The sequence below is a fragment of the Anabrus simplex genome, chromosome 13, assembly GCF_040414725.1.
Source record: "Anabrus simplex isolate iqAnaSimp1 chromosome 13, ASM4041472v1, whole genome shotgun sequence".
NCBI lineage: Eukaryota > Metazoa > Arthropoda > Insecta > Orthoptera > Tettigoniidae > Anabrus > Anabrus simplex.
This window is the reverse complement of record NC_090277.1, coordinates 88249372-88273551: the sequence shown is the minus strand read 5'-3', so window position 1 is coordinate 88273551 and position 24180 is coordinate 88249372. Positions and strand designations below refer to the sequence as shown.

At 41.9% G+C, this 24180-nt stretch overlaps 1 protein-coding gene across 1 annotated transcript in view; it reads right to left on the bottom strand.

The window, feature by feature from the left end:
- Window positions 1–21372, bottom strand: part of LOC136884959 (intermembrane lipid transfer protein VPS13A) — a 263969-nt gene extending 242597 nt beyond the window's left edge. Inside the window, exons 1-2 of the mRNA XM_068230153.1 lie at window positions 21179–21372; window positions 4345–4452 (exon numbers count right to left, since the gene is read on the bottom strand). Of these exons, the coding sequence (XP_068086254.1) occupies window positions 4345–4452; window positions 21179–21319 (249 nt within the window). The 5' untranslated portion in view covers window positions 21320–21372. The remainder of the gene's footprint in view (window positions 1–4344; window positions 4453–21178) is intronic.
- Window positions 21373–24180: the final 2808 nt, after the last annotated feature.

Genomic DNA, 24180 nt, shown 5'->3' with positions numbered 1-24180 from the left:
TACCGTTAGGAGGGGTTGCGCGCGCATGTTCCAAGGTCGAAAAACATCGCTCTTTCAAATGAAAATGATCCCATTGTCCTCAGAATTACGGTTTACGTGCTGATAAAAACTTTCAGCATAACCTTCGTATTGTGCCCCTACTCCTCATCAGCAAGGCTATCACTTTGATCTAACATTTAGGTTACATGCTTGCTTATAAAATGGAATTGTGGGCTCATAGTTATATTCCTTTCTTCTCGTGATCAACATCATTAGGTTGACTCGCAGAGGATTTGAAGCAGACAGCTGGATTAATTATATGCTGTATCCTTCACTGTTGTCTTTGTACGCAATCACATCGATCATTCGAGTGCTTCCATTCTCTGCCAAACCATGGACGGGGTGAATCCAGTTCTTTTGAGGGCCTGGTTACACTTGTGAAACCCTGTTCCAAATTAAAAATGAAAGAAGAACTGATCATCTCCTCAAACTGAAAGAAAGATCATCAGAACATGCACAAATAAAAAATATCAGACTGAAGCAGTCTGAAGAATCCTTCCTAATGAAACTGTCTTCTTCTTTTCTCTTCCCAGAACTTCTTCATTCATTCACTCGTTATTTTTCTCTGCTCCTCAGATACTACAAATTTGGGCCTGTTCTTCTGCTGCTCTTCATAACTTCCTCCACCCATTTCATTGTCCTTCTCAATCCAATTATATTTAAATATTCTTTTAGTTAGGCGGTTGTCATTCATTCTGATGAGATGTCGGTAAAATTTCAGTCTTCGTTTTCGCATTGTGCTAATGAAACTGTCTATTGAGAGATTGATCCAATCACCAGTGTGATGAAGAAGAAAAGAATCTCATATGTCTTTCACATCTTGCAACTGCCACAAAACATGATTTTACAAAGCCTAGTGATGAGAAATCTTGGATAGAAGGCAGAGGGACAATGGGTCCACGATCAACAAGATGATGATGATGATGATGATGATGATGATGATGATGATGATAATAATAATAATAATAATAATGTCATTGTAGTTACGTCCCACTAATTTTTGTTTTGTTTTCAGAGACGCCAAGGTGCCTGAGTTTTGTCCTGCATGAATCTCTGTCATATGGAAAGAGAAGAGGATACCAGAGGACTGGATGAAAAGTCTCATTATCCCTCTGTATAAAAAGGGAGATAGGAAGAAATGCAGAAATTATAGGGGTATCATTCTACTTTCTCACTCACTTCAACTTCAGAAGAAGACAACTGAAAGAAGAATCAGGAAGATAGTTGAACTGTTATTGAAGGAGGAGCAACACGGGTTCAGGAAGAACAGAAGCACTACAGATCTGATATTTGCCGTCAGAATGCTAACAGAGAAGCATTTGAAATATGGCAAGAACTTAGTGATGGTCTTTATGGACATCGAGAAGGCCTACAACAGTGTGCCTAGAGAGATAATCTGGGAAAGCCTGGAAGGTATAGGTGTGCCAAACTTCTTGATCAATAATGTAAAGATGCTTTATCAAAAGTGCTTAAGCTGTGGCCAACTAGGGGATGGAAGATCAGATTGGTTTGAAACCAAAAGAGGAGTCCAGCAGGGAAGTGCCTTGTCACCACTCCTGTTCATCACTGTTATGGACTGGATCATAAAGTTCATCAAAAAACATTGCCAAGAGCCTAACACTCTAATATCTGCAGATGTTATTCTGATCTAGGGAGAAAATTAAGCAGAAGTACAGGTGAAACTAAATCTTTGGAATAGAAAGTTTAAGGAATATGGACTGTTGAAATGGCTGTTTCTAACTTCAAATACCTTAGAAGTATCATTTCAAAAGAGAACACAGTAAACCAAGAAACACTTAATAGGACTCAGAAAGCTTCTCAATGTGATTTTCAAGTGATTAATCTACTCTGGGATGATAAAATACCCCAGAAAGCAAAACTGACTATATTTTACACCTACTTCATTCCAATTCTCACATATCGGCGTACTAAATTTTTAATCAAATATAACTTGTTAAATAATGCACAACACGGGTTCAGAGCTGGCAGAAGTACTTTGTCTGCTTTATCACATTTTACACAGTTGGTTGTAAACGCTCCTGATAATGATGAAACTGTGATAGGACTATTTCTTGACCTTTCAAAGGCATTTGATACTGTTGATAATGAAATATTGTTGCACAAATTATACCAGATTGGAATTAGAGGAATTGTTAATAACTGGTTTAGATCATACCTGGATAAACGATCCCAGTTTGTTGAAATTACACATTGTAACAGTAAAGGGCATAATGAGACATATCACTCTCAGGTAAAAAGCATAGACTTAGGTACTCCGCAGGGTAGTATTTTGGGGCCTGTTCTTTTCTTGATCTATGTGAATGATCTTCCACAGAATAATCAAGTAGAAACAGCAGTTCTGTATGCTGATGATACAAACATAATTATTAATAATCCTGACGCTACGTCTATAGAAACTACAGCAAATACAGTCCTGTCTAGGTTAGAATCATGGTTCAGGAAAAACAAATTAACATTGAACTTTAAAAAGACCCAATACATGGAATTCAAGGCATCTAACTACCATGACAAAACTGCAAAAAAACACAACCTTATATTAAATGCAAATGCAATTGAAAATACGTTGACCACAAAATTTTTAGGTGTCCATATAGATGAAAAATTAAGATGGGATTGTCATATTAAAAAAATAGGGAAGTCTCTGAGTTCTGTTTGTTTTGCCTTTTGTCTAATAGTTGTAGTGAAGAATATGTTAGAATAGCATATTTTGGATATTTCCATTCAGTCATCACTTATGCTATTGGTCTCTGGGGCTGCTACAAATCAAATCTTGATGTTATTTTTCGAATACAGAAACGAGCTATCAGAATTATATTGAGATGTAACAGGTTAGATCATTGCAGACCATTATTTAAGAGGCTAAGGATACTCCCAGTTCCAAGCATATACATCATGCAATGCATTCTACATGTGAAAAAAATATTGATCACTTCAGAAAGAATTTTGACAATCACAATTACCAGGCGTGAACAAGAAATAATATTTTTATTGAGCACAAGAGTAAAACCACTGCCTTGAGACATGTAGACTCTGCTGGAATCAGACTGTATAATAAGCTTCCAAATAAGATTAAAGATATTAGTCCCGTCAGTTCATTTACCACAGCTTTAAAAAATCTCCTGCTGAGTAACTGCTTCTATAGTACAGAAGATTACATGATAAAGTGCTGGTAATGATGCTACTATTTATTAACTTGTAATCTAGTATATAGCCTTAAAAATATGTTAGTGTCACATTGACTATGTTCATATTATTAACACCACAACAATATATTTTGATTTTGTCTTGTAAATATTGGTTATTAATATTATTTTAAAAAATTAAGATGTGCTGTCCTAACATTGAGGTATTTGGTGTTTCTGTTTTTCTTCTTTTTCAAAATGTTCATTGTTGTGCATATATTATTGTTAGTATTAGGAAATCACTTGACAACTCCTATACTGTTTGCATATTTCAAAATATGTAATTGTACAGTCTATAGAAGCTAAATGAATGAATGAATGAATGAATGAATGAATGAATGGAATGAATGAATGAATGAATGAATGAATGAATGAATGAATGAATATGGACTCGAAACATGTACCCTGTATAACAACAGAAATGAAATTCATCAGAACAATGAACCAAAAGACCAGGAAGGACAAGATTAGAAATGAAGCAAATAGGAAGGAGGTTGGCATCAAAATGCCTGTTACCGAGTTTTTAGGAAGACGCAGGCAACAATAGTTTGGACATGTTACGAGGATGGACAGAACAAGAACAGCAAGGAATTACTTTGACAAAGAAGTGAAAGGGGAGAGGCCAGTTGGGGGGGCAAAGGAATCGATGGATAGAAACAGTGAAATTGGAGGTCAGCAAGAGGAATTCCAAGTTGGAGGACATAGAGGAACAGAAACTAATCTTTGACTGGAAGAAGTGGTGAGTGCTTGTACACCACTCCCAGGAAACTGGAGCAGGAAAATGATGATGATGCCAGTAAATCTACTGACATGAGGCTGACGTATCTGAGCACGTTCAAATACCACCAGACTAAGCCAGGATCGAACCTGCCAAGTAGGGGCCAGAAGGCGAGCGCCTCAACCGTCTGAGCCACTCAGCAGTTGGACTTGAGATAACAGATGTAGAGAACAAAACTAAAATGAACACCCTTCTTTTGCAGACAAAATGAAAAAGTACTGGGCAGATCACAAGAACCATAACCTTCAAAAAGAAAGTGTACATGGAATGACTCAAGTGGTCCAATGTGGCCAATAAAGTTAATAATAATATAATGATACTCACCTCCACATTGGCCACAACCGACTGAGTGTACAAACCGCTCCATGGGATACTCAGAGATATTCTTCCTACTGCTCCAACTTTCACCTCTATCGGCAGATCGAGCTCGTACTGGAAAACAGATGGAAATTCAAATATACTTATTGTTTGTAAGGAATATATGGGGCATGTCCAGGATTTTACTGAGGTGGTGGTGGAAGTGGATGGTGATTACCGAGTTCATCTGAGCAAATTATTACAGGAAGAATGGAAGAGATCTGGCCCTACAAAAGGTGAAAAAAGAAATACTTGAAATATTTATATTTTAAAAGAATATTTCAGTATCCACAAATGGTTTTGCACAACAAGCTTTTGTTAAATTTAGAAATGGACAGTTTACAGGATCAAATATGGAAAGATGTGGTAAAGTTCATTTATAAAATAATAAATTTGCAAAATGATAATTCTGGTTCCTTTCCCTCCTGAATTCTCATGCACCGCAACCAAATGCAAGATATCATTCAACATTTTCAAATTAAAAGAGCTAGAACATCTGTCCCTTTTTAAAAGAATTCATAGCTGGCATTAACAGATAACAATTACAATAAAACACTGTGTGCTCAGTATACGTGGAACAAATACCTGTAAGCCCAAACCCATAATAACAAGAGATATAGGAGCACAGCACAGCACAGCACAGCACAGCACAGCACAGCACAGCACAGCACAGCACAGCACAGCACAGCACAGCACAGCACAGCACAGCACAGCACAGCACAGCACAGCACAGCACAGCACAGCACAGCACAGCACAGCACAGCACAGCACAGCACAGCACAGCACAGCACAGCACAGCACAGCACAGCACAGCACAGCACAGCACAGCACAGCACAGCACAGCACAGCACAGCACAGCACAGCACAGCACAGCACAGCACAGCACAGCACAGCACAGCACAGCACAGCACAGCACAGCACAGCACAGCACAGCACAGCACAGCACAGCACAGCACAGCACAGCACAGCACAGCACAGCACAGCACAGCACAGCACAGCACAGCACAGCACAGCACAGCACAGCACAGCACAGCACAGCACAGCACAGCACAGCACAGCACAGCACAGCACAGCACAGCACAGCACAGCACAGCACAGCACAGCACAGCACAGCACAGCACAGCACAGCACAGCACAGCACAGCACAGCACAGCACAGCACAGCACAGCACAGCACAGCACAGCACAGCACAGCACAGCACAGCACAGCACAGCACAGCACAGCACAGCACAGCACAGCACAGCACAGCACAGCACAGCACAGCACAGCACAGCACAGCACAGCACAGCACAGCACAGCACAGCACAGCACAGCACAGCACAGCACAGCACAGCACAGCACAGCACAGCACAGCACAGCACAGCACAGCACAGCACAGCACAGCACAGCACAGCACAGCACAGCACAGCACAGCACAGCACAGCACAGCACAGCACAGCACAGCACAGCACAGCACAGCACAGCACAGCACAGCACAGCACAGCACAGCACAGCACAGCACAGCACAGCACAGCACAGCACAGCACAGCACAGCACAGCACAGCACAGCACAGCACAGCACAGCACAGCACAGCACAGCACAGCACAGCACAGCACAGCACAGCACAGCACAGCACAGCACAGCACAGCACAGCACAGCACAGCACAGCACAGCACAGCACAGCACAGCACAGCACAGCACAGCACAGCACAGCACAGCACAGCACAGCACAGCACAGCACAGCACAGCACAGCACAGCACAGCACAGCACAGCACAGCACAGCACAGCACAGCACAGCACAGCACAGCACAGCACAGCACAGCACAGCACAGCACAGCACAGCACAGCACAGCACAGCACAGCACAGCACAGCACAGCACAGCACAGCACAGCACAGCACAGCACAGCACAGCACAGCACAGCACAGCACAGCACAGCACAGCACAGCACAGCACAGCACAGCACAGCACAGCACAGCACAGCACAGCACAGCACAGCACAGCACAGCACAGCACAGCACAGCACAGCACAGCACAGCACAGCACAGCACAGCACAGCACAGCACAGCACAGCACAGCACAGCACAGCACAGCACAGCACAGCACAGCACAGCACAGCACAGCACAGCACAGCACAGCACAGCACAGCACAGCACAGCACAGCACAGCACAGCACAGCACAGCACAGCACAGCACAGCACAGCACAGCACAGCACAGCACAGCACAGCACAGCACAGCACAGCACAGCACAGCACAGCACAGCACAGCACAGCACAGCACAGCACAGCACAGCACAGCACAGCACAGCACAGCACAGCACAGCACAGCACAGCACAGCACAGCACAGCACAGCACAGCACAGCACAGCACAGCACAGCACAGCACAGCACAGCACAGCACAGCACAGCACAGCACAGCACAGCACAGCACAGCACAGCACAGCACAGCACAGCACAGCACAGCACAGCACAGCACAGCACAGCACAGCACAGCACAGCACAGCACAGCACAGCACAGCACAGCACAGCACAGCACAGCACAGCACAGCACAGCACAGCACAGCACAGCACAGCACAGCACAGCACAGCACAGCACAGCACAGCACAGCACAGCACAGCACAGCACAGCACAGCACAGCACAGCACAGCACAGCACAGCACAGCACAGCACAGCACAGCACAGCACAGCACAGCACAGCACAGCACAGCACAGCACAGCACAGCACAGCACAGCACAGCACAGCACAGCACAGCACAGCACAGCACAGCACAGCACAGCACAGCACAGCACAGCACAGCACAGCACAGCACAGCACAGCACAGCACAGCACAGCACAGCACAGCACAGCACAGCACAGCACAGCACAGCACAGCACAGCACAGCACAGCACAGCACAGCACAGCACAGCACAGCACAGCACAGCACAGCACAGCACAGCACAGCACAGCACAGCACAGCACAGCACAGCACAGCACAGCACAGCACAGCACAGCAATCGATCGATCGATCGATCGATCGATCGATCAATCAATCAATCAATCAATCAATCAATCAATCAATCAATCACAGCACAGCACATTAGAGTTTCAGATATTATTATGACGAACACAATAATAATTGCGTTTGATCTCACAATTTGTTTTGAGAGTGTAATATCTGCATTTATGGCAGTCGCCCAGGTGGCAGATTCCCTGTCTGTTGTTTTCCTAGCCTTTTCTAAAATGATTGCACAGAAATTGGAAATTTATTGAACATCTCCCTTGGTAAGTTATTCCAATCCCTAACTCCCCTTCTTATAAATGAATATTTGCCCCAATTTGTCCTCTTGAATTTGAACTTCACCGTCATATTGTGATCTTTCCTACTTTGAAAGACACCACTCAAACTTATTCGTCTACTGATGTAATTCCATGCCATCTCTCCAATGACAGCTCAGAACATACCACTCAAAAAACAGATCAGATGTATGGCTTTTCAGGTGTTTGCTCTATTAACCAGCGTTTTGTCTTAGGTCTGACACTAGACTCATCAGAGTGGGATGTGCCAGACCCTACCCACTGACGCTGGGGTGTATACAGGTGAACTTATCAGAAGCCCTATATAAGAGGCACAGTCTGATAACTGCGTACGGGAGATAAAACTTCACAATGGAATTATTGCCCGCCTCGCAATTCTGAATGGAAATTCTAAGTTCCCAAGGATAGAATTAGATATTTTTCCGCCGATATAGCATGTCAAAAAACAGATCAGATGTAAGACTTTTCAGGTGTTTGCTCTATTAACCAGCGTTTCCCATGCTCTATTGGTGGAAAAATATCGAATTCCCTCCTTGGGAACTTAGAATTTCCATTCGGAATTGCTAGGCGGGCAATAATTGGAGTTTTATCTCCCGTATGCAGGTATCAGACTATGCCTCTCATATAAGGCTTCTGATAAGTTCACCTGCATACACCCCAGTGTCAGTGGGTAGGGTCTGACACATCCCACTCTGATGAGTCTAGTGTCAGACCTAAGACGAAACGCTGGTTAATAGAGCAAACGCCTGAAAAGTCTTACATCTGATCTGTTTTTTGACATGCTCTATTGGTGGAAATATATCTAATTCCCTCCTTGGGAACTTAGAATTTCCACATACCACTCAGTCGAGCAGCTCATCTCCTTTCTCTCAAGTCTTCCCAGCCCAAACTTTGCAACATTTTTGTAACGCTACTCTTTTGTCAGAAATCACCCAGAAAAAATCGAGCTGCTTTTCTTTGGATTTTTTCCAGTTCTTGAATCAAGTAATCCTGGTGAGGGTCCCATACACTGGAACCATACTCTAGTTGGGGTATTACCAGGGACTTATATGCCCTCTCCTTTACATCCTTACTACAACCCCTAAATACCCTCATAACCATGTGCAGAGATCTGTACCCTTTATTTACAATCATATTTATGTGATTACCCCAATGAATATCTTTCCTTATATTAAGACCTAGGTATTTACAATGATCCCCAAACAGAACTTTCACCCCATCAATGCAGTAATTAATACTGAGAGGACTTTTCCTATTTGTGATACTCACAACTAGACTTTTAACCCCATTTATCATCGTACCATTGCTTACTGTCCATCTCACAACATTATCGAGGACATTTTGCAGTTGCTCACCGTATTTTCGTATGTAAAAGTTCTGGTTTCATCTTAATGGTTGTGTGAACAGTCATAACTCTCGCTATTGGTGTGCAGAAAATCCTAATGGTGTTTATGAAGTCCCTCATTATGACAGGAGGATCGGTGTTTGGTGTGCTGTTAGTGCAAGACGAATAATTGGGCCTATTTTTTTTTTCGAGACAACAGTAAATGCAGAGAGGTGCCAAGATGACATTTTCACTCCATTCATCCATCAGTTAATGGAAGAAGAAACGCATGGGTGGTTTCAACAAGATTCAGCCCCTGCTCATACAGCAGAAGATTGCCTTCTATAATCTCAGAAGTGTTTGTAGACAGAGAGATCAGTGCTGGTATATTCCCCTCTTGTTCTCCAGATCTAACAATGTGTGATTTTTACTTGTGGAGTAAACTGAAAGAAAACATTATGAATGAAATCAGAAACATTACAGTGACAGAACTCACTCGCGTCAGCCAGAATGTGGTTACCAGATACATTGCCTGTAATACCCAGGAAAGACGACACTTCCGGCATCTTTTATAAGGTAAGATTTCATATACAATAAGATTGTATACAAGCTTAATGAATGGCGGCCGCGCGCGACAAGTTCGGCTGAGGCAGCTGCTGTCGTCCAGAGTACAAACACCATGTGTTCAGTCTTAGTTTATGCGAGGGACCCTGTATATGAAGAGAAGACTTAAAATGAACCAGTCCATGTGCCAGAAGAATTAACCATATGTACTTAAAATCTTCGACCCAGCCATAAATTGAACCCGGGGGCCTCTGAACCGAAGGCCAGTGCAATGACCATTTCAGTGGCTATCATCACTATGTGAGACTAATTCAGATACCTTGGTATATTCAAAATGATCTTTTCCCACAATTTTTAAAATTTTAATTTAACATTTACTTTACAAAATAACTGGTTCTTAAAATTCTCATCACTAAGCCTTGACCTCTTGGGAGCATGGGCGTCCAAGCCGGGGGGGCAAGGTGGGGACGCCCCCCACCCCCTAGGTCTCAGGGAAAGGGAAAAATCTAATATAGTCAGGTGTTTTTCTTTCAAGAAAATGATTTGAAAATCGGTACTGCATAGAAGTGGTAGGGGATACTGTATGTGGTATTCTACCATGGAATACAAGTCGCCGTTCATCTTCCAAAATATTAAAAATACTACCTACCCCTAGGTCTAGCCCCACCCCCCCCTACAACCTATCCTATGGGCGCCCTTGCTTGGGACAAATTACATCTTTGCATTTGCTGAATTCTACAGGGGCACATGAAAGAAACTCCTGCAGGACAAAATTTTGACACCTCGGTGTCTACGAAAACCGTAAAAGTAGTTTGTGGAACATAAAATCATTATTATTATTATTATTATTATTATTATTATTATTAACATTATGAAATATGGTGTTACAGAAGAATACTGAAGGTGGGATGGGTAGAGCGAATCATGAATGAAGAGATACTGGATCAAATTGGTGAGAGGAGATTGATTTGGCAAAATTTGATGAGAAGAGATAGAATGATAGGACACATCTTAAGACACCCAGGACCTGTTCAGTTTTTTTTCTTTCTTTTTTTTAAAAGAGAACTGTAGGCAGTAAGAGCAGTAGGGGTACACTAAGGCATGAATATGATAAGCAGATTAGAGCAGATGTAAGATGCAGTAGTTCTAGTTACATGGAAATGAAAAGGTTAGCACATGATAGGGTAACATGGAGGGCTGCAGCACGGCCACCAGAAGGACTATTAATGGAATGGGTAACGATTACTAATTCATTTCAAGAATTAAATTACGAGTAAAATTTACCTACATTTTGTAAAATGTATGGACTGATGTCTCAAACAACAATGTTATTATTAAAGCTTCAAATCCTTAATCATCTGACCCCTGTAATCAGCCGGTTCGAGTCCCGCTCGTGGGCAAAATTTTTGCCGTCAGAATGTTGACCATTGAAGACTGTTGGACATTTCTGATTACCAGAGTACGTGTCAAATCCCTCCGTAGTATTCGCATTCTTTTTGGTATTGAGTGAGAGCATATGATGTTGATGGTGATTCGTTCGTCGGGTGGTGACGTTAATCCTTGAGTGGATCTAGTGGTGTTATTCAACAGGAGTAAGTTATTTGCCGACACTGGGTTTCACCCTTTCTCTACCTCATTATCATCTCATATGCAGACACGCAGGTCACCCATATAAAGACCTGACCAGGCAAGCCGAATATGTCCTCGGAAAGGCCTACTCCCGGCAGTAACAGCCATATGGTAAATATAAACCATCCATTAATCGAAAAAATTAAGTGATGATGAGGAAAATTTTTCAGTTCTTCTAATGCACTACTGTATGAGCTACTTCCTTACTTCTCTTGTATTATCAACAACATCAGACTTAACCTTAAACCCGATACCGGGCTGATGTACTTCAGCACACCACCGGACTGAGTCAGGATCATTCTATCCTCTTTGGCCAGGATCAAAGAGGATCGAGCCTGACAACTTGGGCTCAGGGACCTGACGCTTAATGATCACGGCCACCAGAAGGACTATTAACGGAATGGGTAACGATTACTAATTCATTTCAAGAATTAAATTACGAGTAAAAATGAACTACATGTTGTAAAAAGTTAACGATTGCAAATACAATTGACTAAAAATGTATTCGTTCTAAATACATATAATTCAATTGTTTTTACTCAATTACTTCCCTGTTCTATTTTGTACAATGCAATAAATAACCTGCAGCTAATCGTTTCACAAGACCGTGGTTATTGCTAACAGGATTTTAGTGGACATACAGGGCTACTGAAATCCAATAAGGCATTCTGAGTAAAACAAAACTGAGACCTAAATATTACCAACAAACACGCAAGCGAACGTAAAAACAAACGAACATTTCTATTATAATAAAGTGAATCTTACCTTAATGGTTAAGTTTTTTCATCGTCTTTACCTTCCGAGATGTAGATCCGCTTACTTCAATTTTCCCCCGTTTGTTTAAAAATTGTATTCGAGCATATGTCCTTATTTTCACAAACGTGGCTACCAGGTCTCTACTTAAATTGGGATAACTTGCACATATCAAAGAAACCAGGTTCTGAGTCACTCTAGGCCCTCTTCGGACTGTACGTCCGTGATAAGAACAGAAACATTTCTCCATATCTCGTACATTTTGTGACCACTGAGGTGACGGCTCGGTAAGATGATCGTATGGCTGATTTCGAATCCAGGACTCCGAACAATACGTAGTACTCTGATCTGTTCCTCCTATGTCTCTTTGGAGACCGAATCGTGGATGAGTGCTTTTGTGTTGTTTTGCCATCCACCCTGCAATGCAATATAAACCTTGCTCAATGCTATACAAATCGCCCAAATTTATAGAGGGTACAGCGTCCTTGTTAAGTATACGTTTGAGAGGAAGCCCTAACAATTCGCCCTTCAGATCCCGTTGAAAATCGCTGTCAGAAAAATGTTCGGAACACACCCGGCACGTATCCGCGTTCCACTTTCCGTCACGCCCACATCTTTGGATCCACTGCTTTCTCAGCTCCTCATTTTTGGGGAAACTGAAGTATTTGATGTGACTTTTGGAAGGATCTTTCTTGGTTTTCACCACGCTATTATTGCACCCAGCAACCGTGCACCTCATACCAGGCATGTTTATGTGCAGCCCAAGTCAAGTCGAACTCAGAATATCGCTCAAATAAGAAAGCAAGTATTCACCATAGGACTAGATACTAACTCATAGAAAGCACCAAGAAACTATAAAATCAGAACTAAAACTCACTTGCACAGATAAAGGAAATCACAGTTCATGCACAGACTGCTAGCGATACTAGCGGCGGGTGATTTTCCACAGCCAGGCGGGTCTCTCTGTGACGCCATCACCCGAGCGTAGCCGAAGCCTTCCGAATGCAGAAACCACTGCTGTAGACAACCTCTTTGTACTTGAAGATCTTTGCTCTTATATACTACGGTCAACTTGAAGCGTCACTTTAACTCCTTTATGAAGGGCGCAGTGTAGATCGTGTTGGCTGTGTATATACCAACTATAGCTATATATTATACCGTTATATTATACACAAGACAAGATTGGGAAATAAAGAATGACAAATGTATATATAGTTATTAGTTCTCCCGCCAAGATCGCCTATGTAAGGCAAGTGGTAAATGTCTTCCTATGATTAACGTGGAATTTATGATAAGTGCTTGTGAATATTCGCTGTTATAGTGCTAATTCTGTAACTGACGAAGAAACCGTGTGTTCTGAATGTTTATTAAGGTCCGTTTTTTTTTTGTGGTGCAAATAATTCCACAGTAGCCTATCATGTTAAAATGCCTTACTGATAACTTATTTACAACAGCAGGCCAAGAGGGTATAACTGAATGACCCAGTGTCAACTCGATTTTATACGTATATAAACAAAAGTGTTTTGAAAATGTAGATAGTCCACTTTCGTACACGCAAAAAAAAAATTCGTTAATACTATAAAAATGTCACCATAATGATACAGGTCTCCAATCCAATCATACAAATATCAAGCCACTTTCAAACTTAATTTTAACACTATTCTATCCACAGGTTTTCGGTATATCTTTCGATTAGTATCGCATTTCGATGACAATTCTCGCAATACTGTACGAGAAAGGTTTTAGTAACTTCTGTCCAGATCTTTGGCTGAGTTATCCCCTGCCTGTCGTAAGAGGCGACTAAAAGAGGCCAAGGGTTAACTTGGAAGCGTTGGTTGGTGACCACGGGGCCCTTAGCTGACTTTTGACACTATTTCCACTTACGTGCATCACGCTCCTCACTTTCACCTATCTTATCCGACCTCCTTCGGTCAACTCTCATTACTTTCCGACCCCGATGGTATTGGAGCATTCGAGGCCTAGGGAGTCCTTCATTTTCACGCCCTTCGTGGCCCTTGTCTTTACTTGGCCGATACCTTTATTATCCTAAGTACCGGACGAGTTGGCCGTGCGCGTAGAGGCGCGCGGCTGTGAGCTTGCATCCGGGAGATAGTAGGTTCGAATCCCACTATCGGCAGCCCTGAAGATGGTTTTCCGTGGTTTCCCATTTTCACACCAGGCAAATGCTGGGGCTGTACCTTAATTAAGGCCACGGCCGCTTCCTTCCAATTCCTAGGCCTTCCCTATCCCATCGTCGCCATAAGACCTACCTGTGTCGGTGCGACGTAAAGCCCTTAGCAAAAAAAAATTATCCTAAGTGTCGGATCCCTTTCATTTTTCCTCTCTGAATAGTGTTATATAGAGGATGGTTGCTCAGTTGTACGTCTTCTTAAAACAATAACCACCACCACCGCACAGTGTTATGTCTTAGAAGTGCGCACCTAGCGGCAGAATGTTGTGTTACGCGAGCCCCGAGTGAGAACGAGTTTTACTGTCAACGCGGCTCCGTATTTCCCAGCCTTCACTATCACCGTAGGCTGCAATACCAACCTTTTTTGTATTATAGGCTTGCAAGATGTACGATTTACTCGGAACAATATGGTATATTCTCATTTTGTTCTACGTACGGAGTAAGTTACCTTTTAAATCGTACAGTAGGCCTAAATGTTCCGTTTTTCAGGAAACAAATTATCTATTTTAAATCTCACACTTTAGACTGTAGTATCGTCATTAAAAAGTTCGTGATTTCGATCAAAGAATACGATTCTGTCTCTGTAGTTCCGACCAAAGAGCACTCGTCACTATACTGGTTCCAATCACAAAAGCTATATTCTTTACGTCACATCCATTGAGAATGGGCTATAGGTATGATCATCTCCAACCAACGAGCTAGAATAACATAGAGAGGCGGAAGCGCTGCCTGGGTGAAGCTAATAGAACGAAAGTCCGCCATGTTTCCTGTTGTCACACAAGCAAGGGGGCATGGCCTTTAAATGACGAAAAGTGTAGAAAATACGCATTTTAGAACCACTGGGGGAGAATTAAAGACCGTTGCCGATAGCTTGAAGCATTAAAGCGAATACCGCCACTTCATCATATTGCGGCCTTGTGGGGAGGAGAAAGAAGCGGCCGTGGCCTTAAGTTAGGTACCATCCCGGCATTTGCCTGGATGAGAAGTGGGAAACCACGGAAAATCACTTCGAGGATGGCTGAGGTGGGAGTCGAACCCACTTCTACTCAGTTGACCTCCCCAGGCTGATAGAATCCCGTTCCAGCCCTCGTGCCCCTTTTCAAATTTCGTGGCGGAGCCGGGAATCGAACCCGGGCTTCCAGGAGTGGCAGCTGCTCACGCTAACCAGTACACCATAGAGGCGGCCCATGAATACTTTACCACAATAATCGTTTAGTGTAATTATTTATTATGATATAGGGGGGGATATCATGTTTCTCCCATTACCATATCATACTGGGATTACTAGCTGAAAGGTAAGCTTGAAAGTTGTCCATTATGAAGTGTGGCATAGTTTTAAAAACCAAGGCAACAGACATCTACAATAAAGGCTGTATACATTTCAAAAATAGCAGTGAAATACTGTATTTACCATACTTAGTGTACGTTTGAACGAAATAAGTGGGTTTTTTTTGTAGTTACGTTTTCTTGGTTGTGGGCGCTCCATTTCCTTTATTTGTAAATGTGAATGAAAATTAAATAGGGCTGGAAATGTACAGAGCATAAGCAACTGAATTGAGTGGGATACCATTGATCTCTTTTCGCCCTCACAACGCATTGTTCCGTTAATTCCTTGTTCTTTAAACGAAATCTGAAACATAATTCGACAAATAATAACCGTGGCTAACCGTACTTTCGCTAAGTAAATAATAAAATCGATTTAATTACAAACAGAAATTACAAAAAGGAATCTCGGCTATAATTCAGTAATACTTACTTAAAGTACGATATATCCTTGGTTTTATTACTCCGATTAGAACAACCATACGCTGAGCTTACGGCTGACATTCTTGAAAGCGAGAATGTATGTTTTCACTTCTTAAAACTTAGGGAATTAAATTGGCATGCACGATCTCCCTGTCACCTCAACATATGCTCTCGCGCCAATTCGTTTTGTTTTGACAACCGATAACATGGCTGTCCCTTACCAACTCGCTTCAAGCAGGGAGCGCTGATGACAGGCTTACAGCCCCTCTATGTTATTCTAGCTCGTTGTCTCCAACAGTATCCAACTGTAGTGAGTCCTCGTCTAGGCGTAGGGCAGGATAGAGTGTGTGTAGCGTACTACAACGAGCATAGAATAATATAAAAATGACAGCACATACTGCAATCAACACCAGTACGACTGCAATGCATTCGCACCAATGAGCACAGAATAATTGGTTCGCTCGCTGAAGCCGAGTTTTACGCGCTTCACCATATTGGGAAGATCAGTGCCAGTAAATTGCTATGAGAATCAGTCATTTCGACGACATTTTCATTGTTCTTATTTTGCCTTTTTAGCAATATGACGCAATAGAAAAGTATCTTAGTCGTAATGAATCGTACTTGGCAGTCCAGAAAACTCTTTAAATCACAGTAGCTTAAATATTCTGAATTATGCGACCAAATACCCTATTATTATATCAAATAGTATGTATCTTAAAACGTATTGCTGATCTGAAAGGTACAACTAAAAATAATAACAGAGGTAGTTAAGAACAGTTACAGATCTCTTCACATGATTATGAGAGTATTTAGGGGTTGTGGTAAGGATGAAAAGGAGAGGGAGTATAAGTCTCTGGTAAGACCGCAGTTAGAGTATGGCTCCAGTGTATGGGACCCTCGCCAAGCAAACTTGATACGAGAACTGGAAAAATTTCAAAGGACAGCAGCACGATTTGTTCTGGGTGATTTCCGACGAAGGAGTGGTGTTACTAAAATGTTGCACACTTTGGGCTGGGAAGACTTGGGAGCAAGGAGGTGAGATGCTCAACTCTTTAGTATGTTTTGAGCTGTCAGTGGTGAATTGGCGTGGAATGACATAAGCAGAAGAATAAGCTTCAAATACTTGGGTACTGTGCTAGATGAGGAATGTGATTCCAAGAGGGAGATAAAATCTAGAATAGAACAGGCCAGGAGGCAATTTTTAGCATGAAACAGCTATTTACAAAATCGGACCGAAGTGTGCAATTAAGAATGCGAATGATTCGATGCTATGTATTCTCCATTGTTCTCTTTGGATGTGAAAGCTGGACCCTTGACCAAAATCTAGAAAAAAGAATTGATGCTTTTGAAATGTATCTATATCGCCGCCTACTCCGAATACCGTGGGTGCTGAAAATTTCAAATGACGAAGTCCTTCATCGCATGAAGAAACAAAAAGAACTATTACTTACTGTTAAAAAAAAGAAAAACCCAATATCTAGGGCACATTATGAGAGGCGAGAAGTACCAGCTATTACAACTCATCATTGAAGGTAAAATACAGGGGGAAAGGTCTGTTGGCAGGAGGAAGAATTCATGGCTGAAGGACATCCGAAGATGGCACAACTGCACTTCAGAAGATGCTTTCAATGCTGCAACATCACGTCCAGAGCTGGGAGAAGGCGCCTCAAGAAGAAGAAGAAGAAGAAGATGATTTGGGCAAATATTCATTTATAAGATGAGGAGTACGGGATTGGAATAAATTATCAAGGGAACTGTTCGATACATTTCCAAGGTCGTTGAAAATATTTAAGAAGAAGCTAGGTAAACAACGGATAGGGAATCTGCCACATGGGTGACTGCCGTAAATGCAGATCACTGATGACTTGGTGATAATGGAACATTTTCAGAAAGACATAGGCCGTACTCTATATTAAATAAAATATTGTTAACGGTTCATGAGTATTTATAAAAATAGTATATAGCCTACACAACAAAAAATATACACAATATGTATACATACAAAAACTATTAGGCCAATAATGAAACTTTCCTAGAAGGACAGTAAATATGGGGTAAACGCTATATAATTATTATAAAATGGTTACACCAAGATGTAGATTAAAGAAAATCCTACAAATATAATAATAACCCAAACCCCGTGACGCAACAGCCCCGAAGGGCATTGGCTTACGAAGGGACTTCTTCTCATCCCGAAGGCCTACAATTTACGCGGTGTCATGTGGCTGGCACAATGGATCCTCTCGGCCATTATTCATGGCTCTCTAGACCGGATCCGCTATGTCATCATCATATAGCTCCTCAACTGTAATCATTGTAATCACGTAGGCTAGGTGGACCTCGAACCAGCCCTCAGATCAAGGTAAAAAGCCCTAACCTGGCCGGGAATAGAACCTGGGGCCTCCTGATAAGATGAAGGTATGCTACCCCTACACCACGGGGCCGGCATTATCATCATAATATTCCAGCTCCAGTTTCCCGGGTGTGGTGTACAAGCGCTCGCCACTTCTTCCTGTCGAAGTATAGTACCTGTTGCTCTACGTCCTCCCACTTGGCATTCCTCTTGCTGACCTCCGGAAATGGATAAGAAAATTACGTCTAGAAAGAAAGTGTTACTAAGATAGGAGCTTCAAAGTTGCTAAAGCAATTCTGAATATTTTTTTTTTTTTTTTTTGCTATGGGCTTTACGTCGCACCGACACAGATAGGTCTTATGGCGACGATGGGATAGGAAAGGCCTAGGAGTTGGAAGGAAGCGGCCGTGGCCTTAATTAAGGTACAGCCCCAGCATTTGCCTGGTGTGAAAATGGGAAACCACGGAAAACCATTTTCAGGGCTGCCGATAGTGGGATTCGAACCTACTATCTCCCGGATGCAAGCTCACAGCCGCGCGCCTCTACGCGCACGGCCAACTCGCCCGGTGCAATTCTGAATAAATGAATGAAGAATTATTTAACAGGTTATTATTTAAAGACTGAAATTAGACATATAATCAAGATGTGAAATGGACTGCTGTGAAAGGGCTTGATCTTTTATTTATGCATTACATTTTTAGCTTTAGAATTCCTGCCTGAACGTTCACGCCTAGATTTTTCTCTTTTTCTCATTTAAAAGCATTGTATCATCATATTAAAACACTTGTCAACAAAAATATCGGCACATTCCTTGCACACATGATTCAATGAATTTACATTTAAGACCTGGACAATTTTCCTTTTAACTTACAGCCTACTAACAGAAAGGAAATCTATAAATTTAGCCTCAAAAACATGAGGGTAAAGCAAATTTGCTTCATCATATTGTTTCAACAAAATATGTACATTTCTTAAATCACTCATATTTTCTTCAGTGCTTGACGACGCATTACGGCATTCCAAATGGGGTAACTTGGAACGCAACCAGCCACACTCATATGCATATGTATTTTCCTGAATTAAATCAAACCCACAGATCACACCTACAACGACACAATACAATGCACTATACAATAAAATATGCGTATTATATTTTAAGCCAGTTAAAATATGGATCGAGCAGGTCAGAAGATTATGAAGTACTATAAAAATCTCTTCGTCATTGGAAGAATATATATGCAAACACAATATTACATTTTCTTGTCACGAGGGAAACGGAAGAAAGACCGCGCATTCTTCTCTACTTCATAGTTACTGCAGCCAAACACAGCACATACCTTTCCCCTCATGTTGAGAGGAGATATCAAGGAATGACACAGTCACGATACTATTTAATTATGTCAACTCACTGGAAACGCATAAATAACACCAAAATCTTCACACACAAATACACGTGCTCTTATGACAGAATCAGTAGTTCTCAGGCCAATCCACTAGAGAGGGCTGTAATAGCTGTCCCTCGATATCTCGCTGAGTGTCGCGTATTGTCTCCACTGTATTTGGTGGCACTTGACGGCGAAGTCGAACCTCCATTACTGGAATTTTCGGTGTCTCGAAGTAACTTCAATTTCCCGGACGTTTGTCCTATTCTTCACGTGTCTTTATTTTTCTATTACTCGAAATTCGGTTATACGAATTTCTCGATTTCTCGAAGCAAACATTTCCTCCCTTGGAGCAAAAAATTCTCTGTAAACTCGAATTTTGTCCAACATTAACTGTGCAATACGGCATTTGTGATTTTTTGAGGAGCTGTTAACAAGTAAAGAAAGGTTTACAGTGATGCTGGGAGCTAACATGACGGGAACCGAGAAACTATAACTTCTAATGATCGGAAAAGGCGAAACCTCGCTGTTTCTCGGGTGTGAATTAGGGTAATTACCGGTCACGTATGAGGGGGAGCGTGCCTGCGTCTTACCCGGAGGCCCCGGGTTCGATTCCCGGCCAGGTCAGGGATTTTTACCTGCATCTGAGGGCTGGTTCGAGATTCAGCCTGCATTATTAGAATTGAGGAGCTATCTGACGGTGAGATAGAGGCCCCGGTCTAGAAAGCCAAGAATAACGTCTGAGAGGACTCGTCGCGCTGACCACACGACACCTAGTAATATGCAGGCCTTCGGGCTGAGCAGCGGGCTGTAGTGCCATGGGGTTAAGGGTTTTACGAAAGCAAACCCCTAAATCACGGTTGACAAGCTCCATTTACGAATCTCGGCTGCGTGGTGTTGACGAGAAGTTTCAACGTGAAGGGAGGAAAGGTTAACAGTAACAAACAGAAGAAACTAACGGATTTTTTTCCAAAGGTGTTAACCGAGGTATGTTTCTTGTTTCCCTACTGCATGTACTGTATCTTGTCTTCTGAAAAGTTACTGTAATACGCGTTATAATTAAAGTGATGCCGTAAAATAGAGTTAGTTTGTATATTTTTTAATACTGTTAAAATAATGTATTCAGTACACATGATTACATTATGTGCTATACATGCTCAAATACGGCATTCTATTTCGACATTTCGATAAATCGAAATAAAATTTAGTTCTCAAGGTGATTGGAGATAACGAGGTTCCACTGAAGTATCTTTGAACACGCTAAGGATGTTAAAAAAGTCTAAAGACAGAGATAAAACGATTAAAGAAAAATAACAATACCAAGCAGAAACATCTTAAATAACGTGCGCCTTTAAACAACAAGCATCATAATCATCATCAGCATCCGCCGCTCATCCCGCTTGGTCAGGTTCTGTGTGTAATAATTAATAATGTATGTAAAAATATATTATGTAATTATCCGAGTAGACAGTGACAGAAGTAGTTCAATTTACTTCATCGTTCCACTACGATAACCAATGAGAAAAATATGTCCACCATGAAGAGTTTCCAGTTATATGGGAAGGTCAAGATGAATACTTACCAAAGCCTCGGGTTTGAGTCTGAGGTCTGTGAGTTGCACATCGCCGCTGAAGATGCCCACGTTCAAGTTCTCAATGTCAAGATCCTGGATGTACTTCCCGAGGTAGCGGTTTAGCACTGTGGCTACCACACCTTCAAACATCTCAAAGCTTGGAGGAAGATTGGGAAAATGGCTTTCAGTATGGTTGAGTTATATCAACCAGATTACACCTGCAAGCTGCAACATCCTGAGAAAAGGAAATTACTCAGTCAAAAAATATTATCATGAATATGCGAAATTTTTCAAGATGTTAACAAAATCAAACTAATGCAAAAGAAACAAATTACTTACCAAACAACAATTTATAATCAGGGGTGGTGATATTTTACAATAGCCGGCCACGCGGGGTAAAGGTAGCGTGCCTGCCTCTTACCCAGAGGCCCCGTGTTCGATTCCCTGCCAGGTGAGGGATTTTCACCAGAATCTGAGGGCTGGTTCGAGGTCCACTCAGCCTACATGATTGGAATTGAGGAGCTATCTGACGGTGAGATGGCGGTCTTGGTCTAGAAAGCCAAGAATAATGGCCGAGAGGATTCGTCATGCTGACCACACGACACCTCATAATCTGCCGGCCTTCGGACTGAGCAGCGGTCGCTTGGTAGGCAATGACCCTTCAGGCTTGTAGTGCCATGGGGTTATATTTTACAATAGCAATAATACATGGAATGTAAAATAAGACTTGCACTTTCGTATTTTCATTTTTCACGATCTTTACACCACCCTTTAATATGTTCTGAAAATGCCTTAAAATGTGAAATTTATACTGAAACACGATAACCCCCCCCCCCCCCCATGGCACTACAGCCTTGAAGGGTCTTGGCCTACCAAGCGACCGCTGCTCAGCCCGAAGGCCTGCAGACTACGAAGTGTCCTCTGGTTAGCACGCGGAATTCTCTTGGCCGTTATTCTTGGCTTTCTATACCGGGCCGCTATCTCACCGTCAAATAGCTCCTCAATTCTTATCGCGTAGGCTGAGTGGACCTCGAACCAGCCCTGAGATCCAGGTAAAATCCCTGACCTGGCCGGTACTAGTTTTCTTTTTGATTCAAATCCTAGCTAAATTATTTATATAAGCCATTCTGTAATAGTTCCTTGGTTCAATACCCTTAGGCTATTTTGAATTTTTGAAAATGTTCACACCGAATTTAGTTATAAGGGCTTAAGCGAAACTCTGCATCGACTCACATTAGCGCTCGTAGTGGTAGGAAAATGTAAACTGCTAATCTAATCGACTCGATTACGATGATTAAGAAAAGGATTTCCATTTTTAGGAATAAATAAATAAATAAATAAATAAATAAATAAATAAATAAATAAATAAATAAATAAATAAATAAATAAATAAATAAATAAATAAATAAATAAATAAATAATATATTCTCATACTTTATTACATTTTATTTACCTAAAATTCGTAGCTCATATCCATAGGGTGTTTTCAACATTGAGTTGCTTGTCTGAAGGACTGGAACTGCGGATTTTTTACAATCTGCTTTAAGTTGCACCGACGCAGATAGGTCTTATGGCGACGATGGAATAGGAACGGGATAGGTGGTGGTGATTATTGTTTTAAGAGGAAGTACAACTAGGCAAGCATCCTCTATACAACACTAATCAGAGAGAAAAAAATGGAAGCGATCCGACACTTCGAAAAATGAAGATATTGGCCAAAGAAAGGCAAGCACCACGAATGGCGTGAAAATGAAACACTTCCTAGGCCTCGAGTGCTCTAATACCTTCGGGGTCGGAAAAAACAAGAGCTGATTAAGGGAGGTCGGTAAATAATAATAATAATAATAATAATAATAATAATAATAATAATAATAATAATAATAATAATAATAATTTCGTGTGGTTATTTCTAGCCGAGTGCAGCCCTTGTAAGGTAGATCCTCCGATGAGGGTGGGCGGCATCTGCCATGTGTAGGTAACTGCGTGTTATTGTGGTGGAGGATAGTGTTATGTGTGGTGTGTGAGTTGCAGGGATGTTGGGGACAGCACAAACACCCAGTCCCCGGGCCATTGGAATTAACCAACGAAGGTTAAAATCCCCGACCCGGCCGGGAATCGAACCCGGGACCCTCTGAACCGAAGGCCAGTACGCTGACCATTCAGCCAACGAGTCGGACAAGGGAGGTCGGTTAGGATAGATGAAAGTGAGGAGTCTGGCACAATTAATTGGGAGAAATGCTAGGACTCAGCTCAGGGCCAACACACACACCCACGCTGAGAGCCCCTGGGGCCCCTTTTAGTCGCTTCTTACGACAGACAGGGTGTTATTCTACCCCCCCCCCCTCACCCACAGAAGGATAGGAAGGGCTAGGAGTGAGAAGGAAGCAACTGTGGCCTTAATTAAGGTACAGCCCCAGCATTTATCTGCTGTGGAAATGGTAAGCAACGGAAAACCATCTTCAGGGCTGCCGACAGTTCAAACCCACTATCTCTACATAACACAGCCTCTTGCTCGGTCGAATGTTAGAATTATTCTATGACTAACTAACGTACGCGTTGGTGCTGTCAATATGCTAAAGAAACTTGCAAAGAGTACAGTGTTACGAAGAAAACGGTAAAGTACTTCTCTTCAGTACGAATGTGTAAGTATTCAAAATTAGAATGTTCCCTATAAAGGCATTGGCTCTTAAACACTAACTTGTAAATGTAGATAAATTATGATGGTATTGCTGGAGCAGAAGTAGTATGCACTCATTTCTACACCTCGATTATTCGATAACTCAAAGTGTTTTCAATCTCCGCAAGCACTTCGAGATATCGAAGTTCGACTCACATTTTTGAGAGGCTGAAGAAGCTGACTCACAATCAGTGTTGCCAGCTTGCCGACTTTGTCACTAAATCTAGCGACTTGTGATCGCTGAAAACGACTAAATTTAAGCTTTAGCAATAACACTGGAAACTTCTACCCATTCATACAGTGTAATCTTTAAATTTAAAATTATTCGTTCACT